Raw genomic sequence first — 18849 nt, forward strand, 5'->3', positions numbered from 1 at the left:
ATGAGAGCTGCCCTAAACAACAGTATACAAGCTAAAATAACAAGGTAAAATAACAAAGAGCGTTCCAAACCTCTCAGCCAATAACAGCTAGTTTTCAGGTTATAATGCCCCTAGGCAAAACTCTTTCTTTTTGACGATTTTATTGAAAAACTATTACAGTAAGGTACTTAATTGTTACACAGAAAATTATTTGATTGTGTGATAAAGACAGCTGCACAGAGCCTTTAAGCCAAATAAGTGACCATATAGAGCATGTGTCATCTGTTTTATGTCAGACACACACACACACACACACACACACACACACACACACACACATTATATAAGTGGCATAGCTGTAGTGCCAGAGTGCAGATCCTCTCTGCCACAGAGTGTCAGGTGATGCCCAGAGGGGGCAGGTGTGGACAGAGAGATATTATGTCTGGCTTTACATACTGTCCCCTTCCCTAGACCACCCAGTACTTATTAAGGCCCTCTCTGCACCTGGCCAGCACACTACACAGCACATGTAAAGAGGGCTAGGGGGAGTGTAGGACAGTGCCTAATGTCTTTGCTAAGTAAGACATGATGCATTACTCTACTCTCTTGTCAGCCTTTGCTAACTGTGGAGGTAATTAGGTTCCTAGACATTACATTGCTTCCCATTAGTCTATATAGGGCAATACATGTTGGATATGGTCTGTCTTGTAATTACATTATGCTGTAGTATGTACATCATCACTCCTATAGCTGTTAAACTTCTAAACTGGTTCTGTATCTCTCTTGTTCATGCAGCTTCCATATTCTCCTTCCCAGACTCCCTCTGTGCTCCACTCTCCCAGCTGCAGACATTTGAGTTGTGTGGAGCAACACTTTATAACCTGAGCTCCAGTCCAGGAATGATTGTAGTTGCTCCTAAGTGCCTGCAATACAGGGCAGGGAAAGAGCCTGTAGAAATATTAAAGGGTTTTATGCTTAGATTTTGGCATTCATTCCCTGTGAGAGCTCTGTTTTCCAAACCCCATGCATTTGAGATAAGTGAAAAAGAACCTGGAAGGCATTCGTTTTTTGCATAGCCTCAGGCTAAACCTGCTGCTTACAAAGGCAAAAAAACGAAGTCAAAGATATAAAGGCTGCGAAAACGCCTGAGAAATGAAACAGCTGTCTTGTGTGTTAGCTAGGTGTCACACTGATGCTGTTGCTGGGCACTACCCTGTCCTAGAACCAAGTTCTGCAACGCAATTTTTGGACCGAAAAGATAATGCTGGTCCCTGGAATCCGAAATGAAACATTGAATTAAATGAGAATGAAAGTCACACTTTCCAGTCTGTTGGGTTTTTGCTGTGGCGATAAAGACACCCTGTTATGTTCTCTAGCTCTTAATTTCATGCAAAAATAATCCCCACCGCTGCCACAGACTGCTTATAGACCCACATAAAATGACATATGCTAGTTTAAGGGGATAGACATCGAAAGTAAGAGGTTTATGCAATTGTTCGGTTGTTATATAATTATTTTTATTGCTATATAAAATATGTATTTTATTTAAATGTATGTATGGCAAAATATGCGTTGCGTTTTAGAGGACACCTCAATGAACTCCTTTTTGATATACATATGAATGTTTTATAGATATGCTTTTTGGGATTCATATGCTTCCCATGAATATAATGTGATATTAATATTTAATGCTACTGTCCTCTTGAGAGATGACGAACTCTACTGATTTTGTGACCCAAAATAATCTCCTGTTCACCTCTCCGGATTTAAATTGTGTTGTAAAATTCTTTGTCCCGTGACACAACTCCTGGATCAGCTATTCTGCTTAGAAAGAGTGACATGATAATGTCTAACTATTGTGTAATCTGTTGTGGCTGCTCTTATCTCTAAGAACACATCGTTTTGTCCTCGCCTTCCCTGCTCTAGGTGATCCAGGCAGTTTTCTTTGGCGTGTGTGTGCTGACAGACCTGTCCAGACTGCTGACCAAGGGCAGTGAGAACCAGGAGCAAGACAGGCAGCTTAGGAAGCTCATTGGCCTGAGGGACTGGATGATGGCTGTGCTGGCCTTCCCCGTTGGAGTGGTGAGTGATAGTCACGACACAACACTACAGTAGGCCTGGAGCGTTGGAGTCTGCTCTCAGATCTGATTGTGTTGTACCGCTAACTCAACGACCATTGAAGTAGACTATACTGTACAGCACAACCAGATCTGGGACTATGATAGTTTCCCTTTTACAGTACGCCAACGATGCACAAATTCACTGAGAAAGAAGCAGAAGACACTGTAAATGTTCTGCATTGTAAATAACGGCCTTTCTTACTCTGACAGTCTACATGCTTGAAACCACAGATCCACAACAACCATATGTTTCCATTCTCGTTCCCTTTTCAAGAATCATTCATGGATAGAGAAAAGATATTTGAAGAAACAGCTAATGTACCGGAATATGTGCTTCATTGCATTATTGTTATTTAATGCAAGTATCCTCAGTGCAGCATACAATACTACAGCTTCACTGATGTAGAGTACAGTGCATTCGGAAAGTATTCAGACCCCTTGACATTTTCCACATTGTGTTACCTTACAGCCTATTCCCAAAAATGATTTATACACAATACTGCATAATGACAAATTAAAAACAGGTTTTTATACATTTTTGCAAATTTATTCAAATAATTCAGACCCATTACTCAGTACTTTGTTGAAGCACCTTTGGCAGCGATTACAGCCTTGAGTCTTCTTGGGTATGACGCTACAAGCTTAGCACACCTGTATTTGGGGAGTTTCTCCCATTATTCTCTGCAGATCCTCTCAAACTCTATCAGGTTGGATGGGGAGTGTAGCTGCACCAGCTATTTTCAGATTTTCGATCGGATTCAAGTCCGGGCTCTGGCTGGGCCACTCAAGGACATTCAGAAACTTGTCTTGAAGCCACTCCTGCATAGTCTTGGCTGTGTGCTTAGGGTCGTTGTCCTGTTGGAATGTGAACCTTCGCCCCAGTCCTGAGCGCTCTGAAGCAGGTTTTCTTCAAGGATCTTGCTGTACTTTGCTTCGTTCATCTTTGCCTCAATCCTGACTAGTCTCCCAGTCCCTACCGCTGAAAAACATCCCCACAGCATGATGCTGCCATCACCATGCTTCCCCGTAGGGATGGTGCCAGGTTTCCTCCAGACGTGACGCTTGGCATTCAGGCCAAAGAGTTAAATCTCGGTTTCATCAGACCAGAGAATCTTGTTTCTCATGGTCTGAGAGTCTTTAAGTGCCTTTTGGCAACTCCAAGCGGGCTGTCATGTGCCTTTTACTGAGGAGTGGCTTCTGTCTGGCCACTCTAACATAAAGGCCTGATTGGTGAGGGGTGCAGAGATGGTTGTTGTTCTGGAAGGTTCACCCATCTCCACAGAGGAACTCTGACCATCGGGTTCTTGGTCACCTCCCTGACCAAGGCCCTTCTTCCCCGATTGCTCAGTTTGATCGGGCGGCCAGCTCTAGGAAGAGTCTTGGTGGTTCCAAACTTCTTCCATTTAAGAATGATGGAGGCCACTGTGTTCTTGGGGACCTTCAAAGCTGCAGAAATGTTATGGTACCATTCCCCAGATCTGTGCCTCAACACAATCCTGTATCGGAGCTCTTCCTTCAACCTCATGGCTTAGTTTTTGCTCTGACATGTGCTGTCAACTGTGGGACCTTATATAGACAGGTGTGTGCCTTTCCAAATCATGTCCAATCAATTGAATTTACCACATCTGGAGTTGTAGAAAGTTGTAGAAGGATCTCAAAGATGATCAATGGAAACAGCATGCACCTGAGCTCAATTTCGAGTATCATAGCAAAGGGTCTGAATACTTATGTAAATAATTATTTTTTAAATGTTTTTTTATACATTTTTAAAACTTCAAAAAAACTGTTTTCGCTTCGTCATTATGGGGTATTGTGTGTAGATTGCAGATGTATAATTTTTTAAAATCAATTTTAGATTGAGGCTGTAACGTAACAAAATGTGGGAAAAGTCAAGGGGTCTGAATACTTTCTGAAGGTACCGTATCTGAGAAGCATAACAGAAACTCAACAACTCCACATACTAAACAAGTGTCTGTTTGTCTTCTAGGTCGCCAGACACATGCTAGTCTTTAGCCTATATGTTGGTCAGCCAAATCCATCTCACTTCTCACTGGTGAAACCGAAAGGCTGACGGAAAGGAAAGGTCCCCTAGCTAGCCTTCCGTGTGAGTCAGTGGACACCTTTCCCTGGTGCATGCTGCTGTCTGTGGTCTTACTGGACTGCACTGGCCTCTGGGAGGGCCTTTGCATAAGTAAGGACACCAAGTCACATTGTCTTGGATGCAGCACGGCCCATTTGCTTTGCAAATGCCAAGTCATCTATCAGGATGGGTGTCATGTGACAGCCTTGGAGGCAGCGGGCAGGCAGCGGTCAGGCAACGAGAAAAAGGAAACTGTGTTTGTCTTGCTTTTATATGCCCTTGTGTCCGTGATTGCCATCTGATAATTACTCTGAAAATATTTAAATTGGATCTTTGCTGCCGTCTTTTTTCTGTTGCAGGAAGAGGTGATGTTTTAGTTTCATACAGTGAGGAGGTGGCGAAGGGCCAGGGTGCCCAGGCAGCAGGCGCTGAGGGGTTCGTACAGAGATGTGTATTTATAAGGTACTGGGAAGATACTGGTTGCCAATATGATGGTTTTTCCAGACCTCGAGCCAAAAGATAGGGACATCATTTCATGTTCACTAACTTTGGCCTAGTCACTGTGTAATAAGTAAGAAGAAAATTACATGTCATGTCATCATCTTTTTTAACATGGCCTAAAGTGAAATAGGGACAGGCATGTTCTGTGTATCACAGTCCTTGTTTACCAAAGATCATGTGACGTGTGCTGGGACCGAATTTTGATCCTGTGTTCTTCTGTGTAGGTACCCTTAGAAAAAAACACATGAAAAAAAAGAACGTGCAGCAAACATGTGAGTCAGACATGTGGTTTCCATACATTCGACCAAAAGGGACAGCACTCATTTTGAAGTCGTAGGCGGGGCTTACCTCATCATGTGACCATGAGCAACCATGACCGATTCATGCCCGCTACACTTTGACATGAGCATTTTCACATTTAAATGTCAACTAGGACTGTCAAACAAATTTGATCCAGTTCATCGCAGGATTTCCTGTGATTGATCAGGATTAATCGCAAATTAATCATTTTCTCAAATTGAGCTGTAATTTAAGATGTATTTATACAAAAAGCATTAAAGGAATATTATCAAAATCAGGTAAATTGATAAAGAGACTTTCTTTAACCTCAAAGTCAACTTGTTTTGACATTGTTGTTGTTAGTATATAGATTATGTATGTTGGACGTTTTCAGTGTTTCAACACTTTCAAACCAAAATTACAAAAAGTGACCTTGAGTTAACTGATTAACTCTGACAGCGCAAATTTTAACATGTCAAAAAGGATAGATAATAGGCCTCCAGAGGGGCACAGCGGTCTAAGGCCCTGCTTTGCAGTGCTTGAGGCGTCACTACAGACCAGGGTTTGATCCCAGGCTGTATCACAGCCGGCCACGACCGGGAGACCCATGAGGTGGTGCACAATTGGCCCAGCATCGTCCGGGTTAGGGGAGGGTTTGGCCGGCCGGGATGTCCTTGTCCTATCACCCTCTAGCGACTCCTTGTGGCGGGCCAGGCGCATGCACGCTGACTTCGGTCGCCAGGTGTACGGTGTTTCCTCCGACACATTGGTGCGGGTGGCTTCCAGGTGAAGAGAGCAGTGTGGCTTGGCAAGGTCGTGTTTCAGGGGACGCATGGCTCTCGACCTTCGCCTCTCCCGAGTCCGTACGGGAGTTGCAGCGATGGGACAAGACTGTAAATACTAATTGGATACCACAGAATTGGGGAGAAAAAGGGCTAAAAAAGATAAATAAGAAGACACTCAGCGCTTCTCTGTCCTTTACACTGGGCTCTTCTAACGGTCACTGACCAACGTATGAAGAAGAGAGGAGTGTGCCTTCAGCTGTAACACTCCAAATGGAATGAAGTAAAAGTAACAAGTAATTAACAAATAATAACAAAATAACAATAGCGATACTATATACAGGGGGTACCGGTACAGAGTCAATGTGCAGGGGGACCGGTTAGTTGAGGTAATATGTACATATAGGTAGAGTTATTAAAGTGACTATGCACAGATGATAACCACAGAGAGTAGCAGCGGTGTAAAAGACGGGGAGGGGCAATCCAAGTAGTCTGGGTAGCCATTTGACTAGATGTTCAGGAGTCTTATGGCTTGAGGGTAGAAGCTGTTTAGAAGCCTCTTCGACCTAGACTTGGTGTCTATGACCAGGGTGGCTGGAGTCTTTGACAATTTTTAGGGCCTTCCTCTGACACGCCTGGTATAGAGGTCCTGTATGGCAGGAAGCTTGGCCCCAGTGATGTACTGAGCCGTTTGCACTACCCTCTGTAGTGCTTTGCGGTCAGAGGCCGAACAGTTGCCATACCAGGCAGTGATCAAGATGGCGCCGAGGAACATGACTGAAGTTTTACATTCTCCCAACTAATAGTGCTATTTTGTTTGTTTTTTGGCATTTTGTGTAACTTATTTTGTAACTTATTGTGTACATAATGTACACAATACATGTGTACATATGTTGCTGCTACTGTCTCTTATGACCAAAAATAACTTCTGGACATGAGAACAGCGATTACTCACCGCGGACTGGAATAAACTTTTTCCTTTAACGAGTCCGACAAGAACGATATCCTGCTTTCTGGGAACAGGCCCAGATCCATGCCTTTTGCATGACGAAAAGACGCAGGGAAAGGGGACGCAGATCGGGCAGCCTTCTGAGAATCCATAGGCGAGCAAGTAAACTCCCACTGCCATCTGTTCTTCTTGCTTCTTTCCTGCCTGGATGGCAGGAAGCTTGGCCCCAGTGATGTGCAGGGCCATTCGCACTACCCTCTGTAGCGCCTTACGGTCAGATGCCGAGCAGTTCCCATACCATACCAGGCGGTGATGCAACCAGTCAGGATGCTCTCGATGGTGCAGCTGTAGAACCTTTTGAGGATCTGAGGACCCATGCCCTCCTCACGATTGTCTTAGTGTGCTTGGACCATGTTAGTTTGTTGGTGATGTGGACACCAAGGAACTTGAAGCTCTCAACCTGCATCCACTGCAGCCAGGTCAATGAGATTGGGGGCGTGCTCGGTCCTCTTTTTCCTGTAGTCCACAATCAGCTCCTTTGTCTTGATCACCTTGAGGGAGAGGTTGTTGTCATGGCACCACATGGCCAGGTCTCTGAACTCCTCACTATAGGCTGTCTCGTCTTTGTCGGTGATCAAACCTACCACTCTTGTGTCATCGGCAAACTTAATGATGGTGTAGGAGTCGTGCCTGGCCGTGTAGTCATGAGTGAACAGGGAATACAGGAGGGGACTGAGCACACACCCTTGAAGGGCCCCTGTGTTGAGGATCAGCATTGCTAATGTGTTGTTACCTACCCTTACCACCTGGGGGCGGCCCGACAGGAAGTGCAGGATTCAGTTGCAAAGGGAGATGTTTGGTCCCAGGGTCCTTAGCTTATTGAAGAGCTTTGAGACCACTATGGTGTTGAACGCTGAGCTGTAGTCAATGAATAGCATTTTCACATAGGTGTTCCTTTTGTCCAGGTGGGAAAGGGCAGTGTGGAGTGCAATAGAGATTGAATCATCTGTGGATCTGTTGGGGCGGTATGCGAATTGGAGTGGGTCTATGGTGTTGATGTGAGCCATGACCAGCCTTTCGAAGCACTTCATGTCTACAGACGTGAGTGCTACGGATCGGTAGTCATTTAAGCAGGTTACCTTAGTATTCTTGGGCACAGGCACTATGGTGGTCTGCTTGAAACATGTTGGTATTACAGACTCAGACAGGGAGAGGTTGAAAATGTCAGTGAAGACACTTGCCATTTGGTCAGAGCATGCTCGCAGTACCCGTCCTGGTAATCTGTCTGGCCCTGCGGCCTTGTGAATGTTGACCTGTTTAAAGGTCTTACTCACATCGGCTGCGGAGAGCGTGATCACACAGTCTTCCAGAACAGCTGGTGCTCTCATGCATGTTTCCGTGTTATTTGCCTTGAAGCGAGCATAGAAGTAGTTTAGCTCGTCTGGTAGGCTTGTGTCACTGGGCAGCTCTCGGCTGTGCTTCCCTTTGTAGTCTGTAATAGCTTGCAAGCCCTGCCACATCTGACGAGCGTCAGAGCCGGTGTAATAATCTTAGTCCTGTATTGACGCTTTGCCTGTTTGATGGTTTGTCGGAGGGCATAGTGGGATTTCTTACAAGCTTCCGGGTTAGAGTCCCGCTCCTTGAAAGCGGTAGCTCTAGCCTTTAGCTCAGTGCGGATGTTGCCTGTAATCCATGGCTTCTGGTTGGGGTGTGTACGTACGGTCACAAAGGGGGCGACGTCATCGATGTACTTATTGATGAAGCCAATGATTGATGTGGTGTACTCCTCAATGCCATCGGAGGAACCCAGGAACATATTCCAGTCCATACTAGCAAAACAGTCCTGTAGCTTAGCATCTGCTTCATCTGACCTCTTTTTAATTGATCTAGTCACTGGTGCTTCCTACTTTAATTTTAGCTTGTAAGCAGAAATCAGGAGAACAGAATTATGGTCAGATTTGCCAATTGGAGGGAGAGCTTTGTATGAGTCTCTGTGTGTGGAGTAAAGATGGTCCAATGTTTTTTTCCCCCTCTGGTTGCACTTTTAACATGCTGATAGAAATTTGGTAAGACAGATGTAAGTTTCTCTGCATTAAAGTCCCCGGCTACTAGGAACGCCACCTCTGGGTGAACGTTTTCTTGTTTGCTTATACTCAGGTAGGCCAAGTTACCTTTTTACAGAACGCCATTACAGAATTTGTAAATATATATGTGAAAACACTGCTACTACTGCAACATGTTAACACCACCTTTTCACATGAGGAGAATAACACTGTTTCGCCACCACAGCTGAACTTGCAATTCGATATGTGGAAGTTATATTTTCAAATGCAGATGTCTCTTACATATGAAACTGTTTTCACATGTGCAACTGCAATTGTGTGAGGTGAAAACATGTTTTTCTTCTCATGTGAAAAGATGGTGTTAACATGTGAACTCTAAATGTACTACATGTGACAAAATGGTTTCACGTGAAATTTAACCTCAACATGTGAAAACCGCTATTTCACGTGAAAATGCGATTTCACGTGTGTTTTTTCATAAGGGTAGGCTGTAAGACATGAGTCAATACAGAAGCAGAGCAGAGAGAGAGACCACGCGCTGCTCCTTAGGTGTCCTCCTAAAAACCAGCGAGCAGTTGCTAGCGTCACCTTCACAGAGCACTGCAGGCTGCTATATGATGAGCCACTTGGCACTGGCCCCTGTCTGAGAGTTGGCCATGAAGTTCAGTTTACACACCACACAATGGATGTAATTAGTGTCGCGGCTAATGCCGGGAAAAATGAGCCCCAGTCGACGGTGATGTTTGGTAATGATAATATACGTGTATCTCTAGACTGTTCTAGTGCTCTAGTGTGTGTGTGTGTGTGTGTATTCTCCCTGAATTGGTCGGGTATGAATGCATCCCTGGCAGGGTGGAGCGCACCCCTTCATTCTTCCCACCTCTCCACATGATGAAAAAGGAGAGCGTGCCATCAGGGCACAATATCAGGGGCATCTCACATGCATCCGTCTGAGGCGCAGACGGTAGGCCAGGTAATTCCATCCACCTAACTGGGCTGCGGATGGTTTGGCTCCTGGACAGGCTTGAAGGCCCCTGACAGGGCCAGGTGTGGTTTCCCTACAGCCCGATGACATGGAGCCCATGCAGCTAAAAAGGCTGAGGGTGTGGAAATGTGAAATGTCTAAATAAACTACCTGTCTCAGACCGAGTCCATTTACTCGCACTCTGCACCTCGGAGAGGAAATAAGAAATGCTGTTTCTCGCTTTCGAGGGGCTTTAATAAGCTGCTCCCTCAGAGTCAATGCTCTCCATTCAGCAGGCCTGCCTGCCGTGGCCTTGTAACGCAGCCTGTTTATTTGGCTACAGCGGCAAGTCATCGGAAACTTACTGGAAAACAGAGATCCAGTTAAATACTGTGAGAATACGAAGCAAAACAGGATTCTGTCACATCGCTAATCGAGGTTGATTAATGCTAATAGGTTGGGTAGTTGGGTATGGTCGGGAGCAGTTAGAACTGTCTGGATCAAAGAGATTACGGGCAGAACTGGAATCCGTTCACCGAGGAAGCTGCTCCACTCCATGGAGCTGGAACTTCAAATAGCCCCTTTCAAAGCCTCTACACTCGACAGTAACATGCTTGTTTTTGCAGTGCGTTTGATATCCTCACAAGCTTACTACTGTCCTTCCTACAGGGGGCATACAGGGCTTGTGGAGAAGCGCCGGGATAAGAGACAAGGAAAGGAGAAGAAGTCAGCTCTTAGGGATTAATTATGGTATGCTGATATGAAAACATGAGCCCAGAACTGTCGCTTCGCTTCACCTCACGGCTGCATGGTGGGCTTTAGCGCTAGCTCGCCTCGTTGTTAGTATGAGAGTGCCGGGCAGCCTGCCTTTGAAGGAGGAATGGATAGAGGAGATAGCTAGTGCTTAGGTCAGAGGCTGACATCTCTGCGCTCCAGGACTGTCCTCAGATGAACAGACTGTGGGGGCGGCTGGGTCGAGCTCAACCCGGGCCAGGTCAGGCCAAGCAGGAAACCTCATGGAGAGACAGGGAAGAGAAGGGCCACAACAGAACCAGGGGATTTCCTGGGTACATGATGACCTGAGGGATACCGCGTCTCCAGAGGGTGTAAAACGCAGGCGGATATGGTCTGGAAAATACAAATAGACCATTGCATTGCCATTTAAATTACAGACATATTTATCTTGTCTGAAAAATATGACATGATAATATAATATGAAGACTTAGAGCTGAAAACACAATTTACCGTACTTTTTTCAAATCTACCCTTTGGATAGGTTGAACTATATTTTCTTGGCATAACATGGGCAGCATGTAAACATTCATGGTTATTTGATCCCCTGGGCCCATAGCTTCACGAGGCTGGATGGTGTGTCCTATGACATGGCTCAAGGTGCTGTACTTTTGGGTGTGTAATGGTTTGTGTGTCACATATATATTATAGGCTATATATATATATATTTATAGACTACCACAACCTCACGTTACGCAATATTCCAACCTAGTATTTCCAGCACAAAACATGAACTTACCAACAAATATATCTATGCCAAGTGCAGTGAAGTTTAACTTTGAATAAGTCCTATGTCCTCACTATGCCTCCTATGTTCTCACTATAGCTCCTATGTCCTCACTCTTTCTCCTATGTCCTCACTATGTCTCCTATGTCCCTGTCTCTCTGCAGTTTGTGGTGACCATGTTCTGGACCCTGTACTTGTATGACAGAGACCTGGTGTACCCCAGACTGCTGGACAACTTCATACCCCAGTGGCTCAACCACGGCATGGTGAGTACTGTCTGTCTGCTATACTGTTCCCAGGCCTGTCATAGCATTACTCTGTTACATTATTTAGTATGGCTAGTACAGGGTGTCTAGAAAAAAAAAGAGCTAGAATAAGATAATGGTTATGCATACATTTTTGTCAAAAAGACAAATGTTATTTAGTCCCAAAGATAAATGTTATTTCACCCACTACACGTCTATGTGGTCATATTTGTCATTTAACATAATCATTTATCACAGTTAATACGAACAGTTACTCCAGTTGAGGTATTTATTATAGGCCATAAGCATTTTCCCATCACTATTTGAGAACCCACTCAGTAAATAAATAGACATTTGAGAGCATATCTGGAGCCCCAGACATTAGTCACAGTGGACAATGGGCAGCTAATGGTGCCTAAACGCTTCCTATAATAGCAGACAAGTAGCGAGGCACATTTTGTTCTCCTCAATAAGAACAAACCTTCTCTATGGTCATATTGACGTCAGCATTCAAAACAATGGGAAGAGGTTTTTCAACTGCTGATATCAATCAGATGGAACTGAAGCCCTCCTGCTGGCACAATTAGATGATAGGCTTGTTATTCTTGCAGGTGAGACTGGTGATTGATGGCTGTGTTCAATGTGTGTGTGTGTGTGTGTGTGTGTGTGTGTGTGTGTGTGTGTGTGTGTGTGTGTGTGTGTGTGTGTGTGTGTGTGTGTGTGTGTGTGTGTCTGCACGTGCTACATGTCTTTTGGCTCCACAATCACATCCCATTCCTACAACAAGAGTCAAGCCTCCAGCTGTGTGCATAGACAGTGTATGTAAGGTAAATACGTCTCAATGGATGTCTTAATGGATGTGACATATTGTAGTAGTCTGTGTCGTGGCTAGCGAACCAATAATAGTACACAGACTGGTTGCTACGTAACAATAACTGTGTTCACATAGACTGCGTAAGCAATGATAAAGTCTGTGTATGCAATTTGGGTTGAAGTGTATGCAAATGTCCAAAGCGTCACAGATGATATTAAATGGTGTTTAATGGGCCATACTACCGAATACCAGCATACCTTTTTCAGTCAAACCGTGGAACAACGCCTTGTTTAGATTGCAACTATGGATATGCAACCTTTCCATTCAGTAGAGATCACGTGAGAGATAAATCAGATCATTTTCAAGTGGCGCTATGCAAAAGTGCCGGACTCATATCCTCAAGCTTATTACACTGAACCATATCCACAGCAGCCAGGAGTGTTGTTTGTTGTGTGTGTTGGAATCTGGGTTGCTACGGTCAATTCAAGTCCCAATTGCTCGGATCAAACATAAACAGATCAATGATTATGATTCCGCAAATCAGGACGAGACGTTACCCAGCGCCTCAACAATCATGTGGACTAACATGACCCTGTCCAACCCAGAACAGACACACTCACAGAAAGTGGCCTGGCCTCCAGTCCTGCTAACCATGTTGCTAAGGGCCAACCCCAGGAAATAACCACAACGGGTCCAACAGCTGAAAACAATTCATAATATGCAAACCTTCCAGATATGTGAGCTCTGGACGGGTGACGACTGCAGCAGCAGAGTTACTCCATAGTAAATATTTTGCCACATTCCATGGTACCGCATTTGTTTGTTTACCCCCGCTGCCACGGCAACTGTCTCCCGCTCCCTTCTGTGTTAGGAGGGAGTGACCGGACCCTGTTACTGTTTGGCAGTCTGGCCTGGCCTGTGTCTGCTATTACAGTTCACTACAGAGCAAGAGAGCCTGGCCTAGTTCAGCCCTATATATCTATCGCCTCATCACACTGCATATCACAGGGCTGCTGGTTGAAAATTCAAATACGCAGGCAAACAGGCAGCAGGATGTAACAGAGGAAAGGCAGGCAGGCAGGAATTATTTTGCACCCTGTCTACCACACAATGAAGCCTTGATGCACACAGAGCGATGCAGGGGAGAGAGGTGTTGATAGAAACCTGGTCACACCTTTCCCTCAGTGTGGGAGATACAACATACCATCCTCACACAGTCCCTGACACAGTGCACTGCTGCACACAGCCCTAGAGATAACGTTATTCAGGGAAGGCACAAAGAGAAGACAATAATGTTTTATAGACTGTGTAAGGAGGGCTCTGATTACAATGCTGTTAGTACAGCATGTAGTACTGTCAAAGTGATATCCCACTGAATATCCTAGCAACGTTCCGTTCATTTATGCAGAATATCCCCCCTGAATATTCCTTTCAAGTTCACAAAGTAAAGAGAGACTTGACTTCAAAAGTGGGCCACGGAAAGTGTAAATCTGCCATCAAGAGATTTGCCTTCCAGAAGATACACAAAGGAAGAGACAATAAACCAGTGTGAATTCTACAGCATTTGTCACCAAAGCGGGAATATACGGAACAGTTTCCCTCAGCACATGTTTTGATGTTGTCAAATCCCGGTGCTGCATGTTTGGCAAGCTTAACAGGCTTCCCTTAATGTGACTAGGGCAGAGTCACTTCATCGCCACTTAAACAGTTAGGCATTGCGGATTCTCTGTGAGAGTTCCACCGAGTTCCACCTGCGTCAAACTCGCTTCAACAATAATCCAAGTCTTCTATAAGTGGGCTGCTGAGAGAGTACTGTTTCTGTAATGTAATGTTCATTCCAGACATCTCTCACCGCGAACAGTCCAGGTTCAAAGCAGCTCAATGCATGTCAATGCTGCAAGTAAAGATTTGACATTTCCCCGTAGAGATACATATGTAGGGATGGCGCCAGCTGGCTACCAATGTCCCGGTTCACAATAACAACGAGAGTCAGAAACCAACAAAACAAGTAGAAGATTGAGAGAAACAGACAAGTTGGAGGTATTCTATTCTTGTTGGGCCTATGTGGCGTTCGCAGGAAGCCTCTCTCTCCCTCTCTGTCAGGGCAGGCTTATATTTCATTCAGCAGGTCGGTTCAGGGGACGTTTAAATGACACTGTGCCTTGAGATGGACCTCATTGTGCGCCGGGGTCTTTATGACTGATTATCCCTGGTAAACACCCCCTACGTCTCAGCCAGGCCTTTAGTTGCGCTGCCAAGTGTAAAGCCAGGGGACAATGTGATACACCACAGCACCCTTTCCATAAGAGCAGTCCTCTGATTCCCCCACATCAACTATTCATGTCCCTTCTCTTTTACTTTGGTGTGATCCCTCTCTATGTTCTTTTGTCATGTGTATTTATTTACCTAGGTGGAAATGTATTTGGATTATTATTAAGTTTTCATCACAGATGGTTGTACCAATAATGGTTGTAACAATATCACCTCCTCACGGAGCCCCACGGTGGAGGTGTCATACTCATAAAACGTAGCGGTCAAACAGGGAAATGGTTCCAATTGTTTCTCCACATTAATTTTTCCCACGGGGGATTTTAAAAACACTTCAAATAAGGGCTGTGTTTCTTGTAGGCTTACACTGGCGTGACATTTTGATAACTATGTAAATCTCTCTGGGACAAGGTGACTCATCAATATATACAGCTCTATTTACCTCAGAACCCCAAAATGCTAATTAGCATCAAAGTAGACATAATGCAAGACTACAAGCTCCAGCACGTCATCTAAAAATCAAATCAGATTTTATTTGTCACATACACATGGTTAGCAGATGTTAATGCAAGTGTAGCGAAATGCTTGTGCTTCTAGTTCCGACAGTGCAGTAATATCTAACAATAATATCTAATAGTAATATCTAACAAGTAATCTAACAATTCCCCAACAACTACCTAATACACACATATCTAAAGGGGTGAATGAGAATATGTACATGTAAGTATATGGATGAGCAATGGTGAAGGTGCAATAGATGGTATAAAATACAGTATATCCAGATGAAGTCGGAGGTTTACATACACCTTAGCCAAATACATTTGAACTCAGTTTTTCACAATTCCAGATATTTCTGACATTTCAAACTTCCCTGTCTTAGGTCAGTCAGGATAACCACTTTATTTTAAGAATGTGAAATGTCAGAATAATAGTAGAGAGAATTATTTATTTCAGCTTTTATTTCTTTCATCACATTCCCAGTGGGTCAGAAGTTTACGTACACTAAATTAGTACTTAGTAGCATTGCCTTTAAATTGTTTAACTTGGGTCAAACATTTCGGGTAGCCTTCCACAAGCTTCCCACAATAAGTCGGGTGAATTTTGGCCCATTCCTCCTGATAGAGCTGGTGTAACTGAGTTATGTTTGTAGGCCTCCTTGCTCGCTCACGCTTTTTCAGTGCTGCCCACACATTTTCTATACGATTGAGGTCAGGGCTTTGTGATGGCCACTCCAAAACCTTGACTTTGTTGTCCTTAAGCCATTTTGCCACAAGTTTGGAAGTATGCTTGGGGTCATTGTCCATTTGGAAGACCCATTTGCGACCAAGCTTTAACTTCCTGACTGATGTCTTGAGATGTTGCTTTAATTTATTCACATCATTTTTTTCCTCATGATGCCATCTATTTTGTGAAGTACACCAGTCCCTCCTGCAGCAAAGCAACCCCACAATATGATGCTGCCAACCCCATGCTTCACGGTTGGGATGGTGGTCTTCGGCTTGCAAGCCTCCCCCTTTTCCCTCCAAACATAACAATGGTCATTATGGCCAAACAGTTCTATTTTTGTTTCATCAGACCAGAGTACATTTATCCAAAAAGTACAATCTTTGTCCCCATGTGCAGTTGCAAACCGTAGTCTGGCTTTTTTATGATGGTTTCTGAGCAGTGGCTTCTTCCTTGCTGAGCGGCATTTCAGGTTATGTCGATATAGGACTCGTTTTACTGTGGATATAGATCAATACTTTTTTCCCGGTTTCCTCCAGCATCTTCACAAGGTCCTTTGCTGTTGTTCTGGGATTGATTTGCACTTTTCGCACCAAAGTACGTTCATCTCTAGGAGACAGAACGTGTCTCCTTCCTGAGCGGTATGATGGCTGCGTGGTCCCATGATGTTTATACTTGCGTACTATTGTTTGTACAGATGAACGTGGTACCTTCAGGCGTTTGGAAATTGCTCCCAAGGATGAACCAGACTTGTGGAGGGCTACATTTTTTTTCTGATGTCTTGGCTGATTTCTTTTGATTTTTCTATGATGTCAAGCAAAGAGGCACTGAGTTTGAAGGTAGACCTTGAAATACATCCACAGGTACAGCTCCAATTGACTCAGATTATGTCAATTAGCCCATCAGAAGCATCTAAAGCCATGACATCATTTTCTGGAATTTTCCAAGCTGTAAGGCACAGTCAACTTAGTGTATGTCAACTTCTGACCCACTGGAATTGTGATACAGTGAATTATACAAAGTACAAATTATGCACAAAGTAGATGTCCTAACCGACTGCCAAAACTATAGTTTGTTAACAATACATTTGTGGAGTGGTTGAAAAACAAGTTTTCATGACTCCAACCTAAGTGTATGTAAACTTCCGACTTCAACTGTACATGTGATATGAGTAATGTAAGATATGTAAACATTATTAAAGTGGCATTATTTAGAGTGCATTGTATAAAGTGACTCATGATCTATTTATTAAAGTGACCAGTGATTGGGTCTCAATGTAGGCAGCAGCCTCTCTGAGTTAGTGATTGCTGTTAAGCAGTCTAATGGCCTTGAGATAGAAGCTGTTTTTCAGTCTCTCGGTCCCAGCTTTGATGCACCTGTACTGACCTTGCATCCTGGATGGTAGCGGGGTGAACAGGCAGTGGCTCGAGTGGTTGATGTCCTTGATGATCTTTTTGGCTTTCCTGTGACATCGGGTATCATAGGTGTCATGAAGGGCAGGTAGTTTGCCCCCGGTGATGCGTTGTGCAGACCGCACCACCCTCTGGAGAGCCTCGCGGTTGAGGGCGGTGCAGTTGCCATACCAGGCTGTGATACAGCCCGACAGGATGCTCTCGATTGTGCTGTAAAAGTTTGTCAGGGTTTTGGGTGACAAGCCACATTTCTTCAGCCTCCTGAAGATTTCTTCACCACACTGTCTGTGTGAGTGGACTATTTCAGTGATGTCAGTGATGTGATGTGTACGCCGAGGAACTTAAAACTTTACACATTCTCCACTGCTGTCCCTTCGATGTGGATAGGGGGATGCTCCCTCTCCTCTTTCCTGAAGTCCACAATCATCTCCATTGTTTTGTTGATGTTGAGTGAGAGGTTGTTTTCCTGACACCACACTCCGAATGCCCACACCTCCTCCCTGTAGGCTCTTGTCGTTGTTGGTAATCAAGCCCACTACTGTTGTGTCGTCCGCAAACTTGATGATTGAGTTGGAGGCGTGCATGGCCACGCAGTCGTGGGTGAACAGGAAGTACAGGAGGGAGGTGAGCACGCACCCTTGTGGGGCCTCAGTGTTAAGTCTCAGTGAAGTGGAGATGCTGTTTCCTACCTTCAACACCTGGGGGAGGCCCGTCAAAGTCTAGGACCCAATTGCACAGGGCAGGGTTGAGACCCAGGGCCTCCAGCTTGATGATGAGCTTGGAGGGTTCTATGGTGTTGAATGCTGAGCTGTAGTCAATGAACAGCATTCTTACATAGGTAATCCTTTTATCCAGATGGGATAGGGCAGTGTGCAGTGTGATGGCAATTGCATCGTCTCTGGTCCTGTTGGGGCAGTATGCAAACTGATTTGGGTCTAGGGTGGCCGGTAAGGTGGAGGTGATATGATCCTTGAATAGTCTCTCAATGCCCTTCATGATGACAGAAGTGAGTGCTACGGGGCGGTAGTCATTTAGTTTAGTTATCTTTGCCTTCTTGGGTACAGGAAGAATGGTAGCCATCTTGAAGCATGTGGGGACAACAGACTGGGATAGGGATTGATTGAATATGTCCGTAAACACACCAGCCAGCTGGTCTGCGCATGCTTTGAGGACACGGCTAGGGATGCCGTCTGGGCCAGCGGCCTTGCGAGGGTTAACACGTTTAAATGTTTTTACTCATGTCAGCCACGGAGAAGGAAAGGGGGGTGCATTCCTTGTTAGCGGGCCGCAACGGTGGCACTGTATTACCCTCAAAGCGGGCAAAGAAGGTGTTTAGTTTGTCTGGAAGCGTGACGTCGGTGTCCGTGACGTGGCTAGATTTTCTTTTGTAGTCCGGGATTTCCTGTAAACCCTGCTACATATGTATCATGTCTGAGCCATTGAATTGCGACTCCACCTTGTCGCTGTACTGTAATTTTGCTTGTTTGATTGCCTTGCGGAGGGAATAACTACACTGTTTATATTCAGACATGTTGACTTCTTTCCATGGTTAAATGCGGTGGATCGCGCTAAATGCGTGAATGCCGCCATCCATCCACTGTTTCTGGTTAGGGTAGGTTTTACTAGTCACAGTGGGTACAAGATCTCGAA

At 44.8% G+C, this 18849-nt stretch overlaps 1 protein-coding gene across 1 annotated transcript in view; it reads left to right on the forward strand.

Moving 5' to 3' along the window:
* Positions 1-18849, forward strand: part of aig1 (androgen-induced 1 (H. sapiens)) — a 68154-nt gene that overhangs the window by 6462 nt on the left and 42843 nt on the right. Inside the window, exons 2-3 of the mRNA XM_021611994.2 lie at positions 1906-2061; positions 11401-11502. Of these exons, the coding sequence (XP_021467669.2) occupies positions 1906-2061; positions 11401-11502 (258 nt within the window). The remainder of the gene's footprint in view (positions 1-1905; positions 2062-11400; positions 11503-18849) is intronic.

This window comes from Oncorhynchus mykiss, chromosome 8, assembly GCF_013265735.2.
Source record: "Oncorhynchus mykiss isolate Arlee chromosome 8, USDA_OmykA_1.1, whole genome shotgun sequence".
Classification (NCBI taxonomy): domain Eukaryota; kingdom Metazoa; phylum Chordata; class Actinopteri; order Salmoniformes; family Salmonidae; genus Oncorhynchus; species Oncorhynchus mykiss.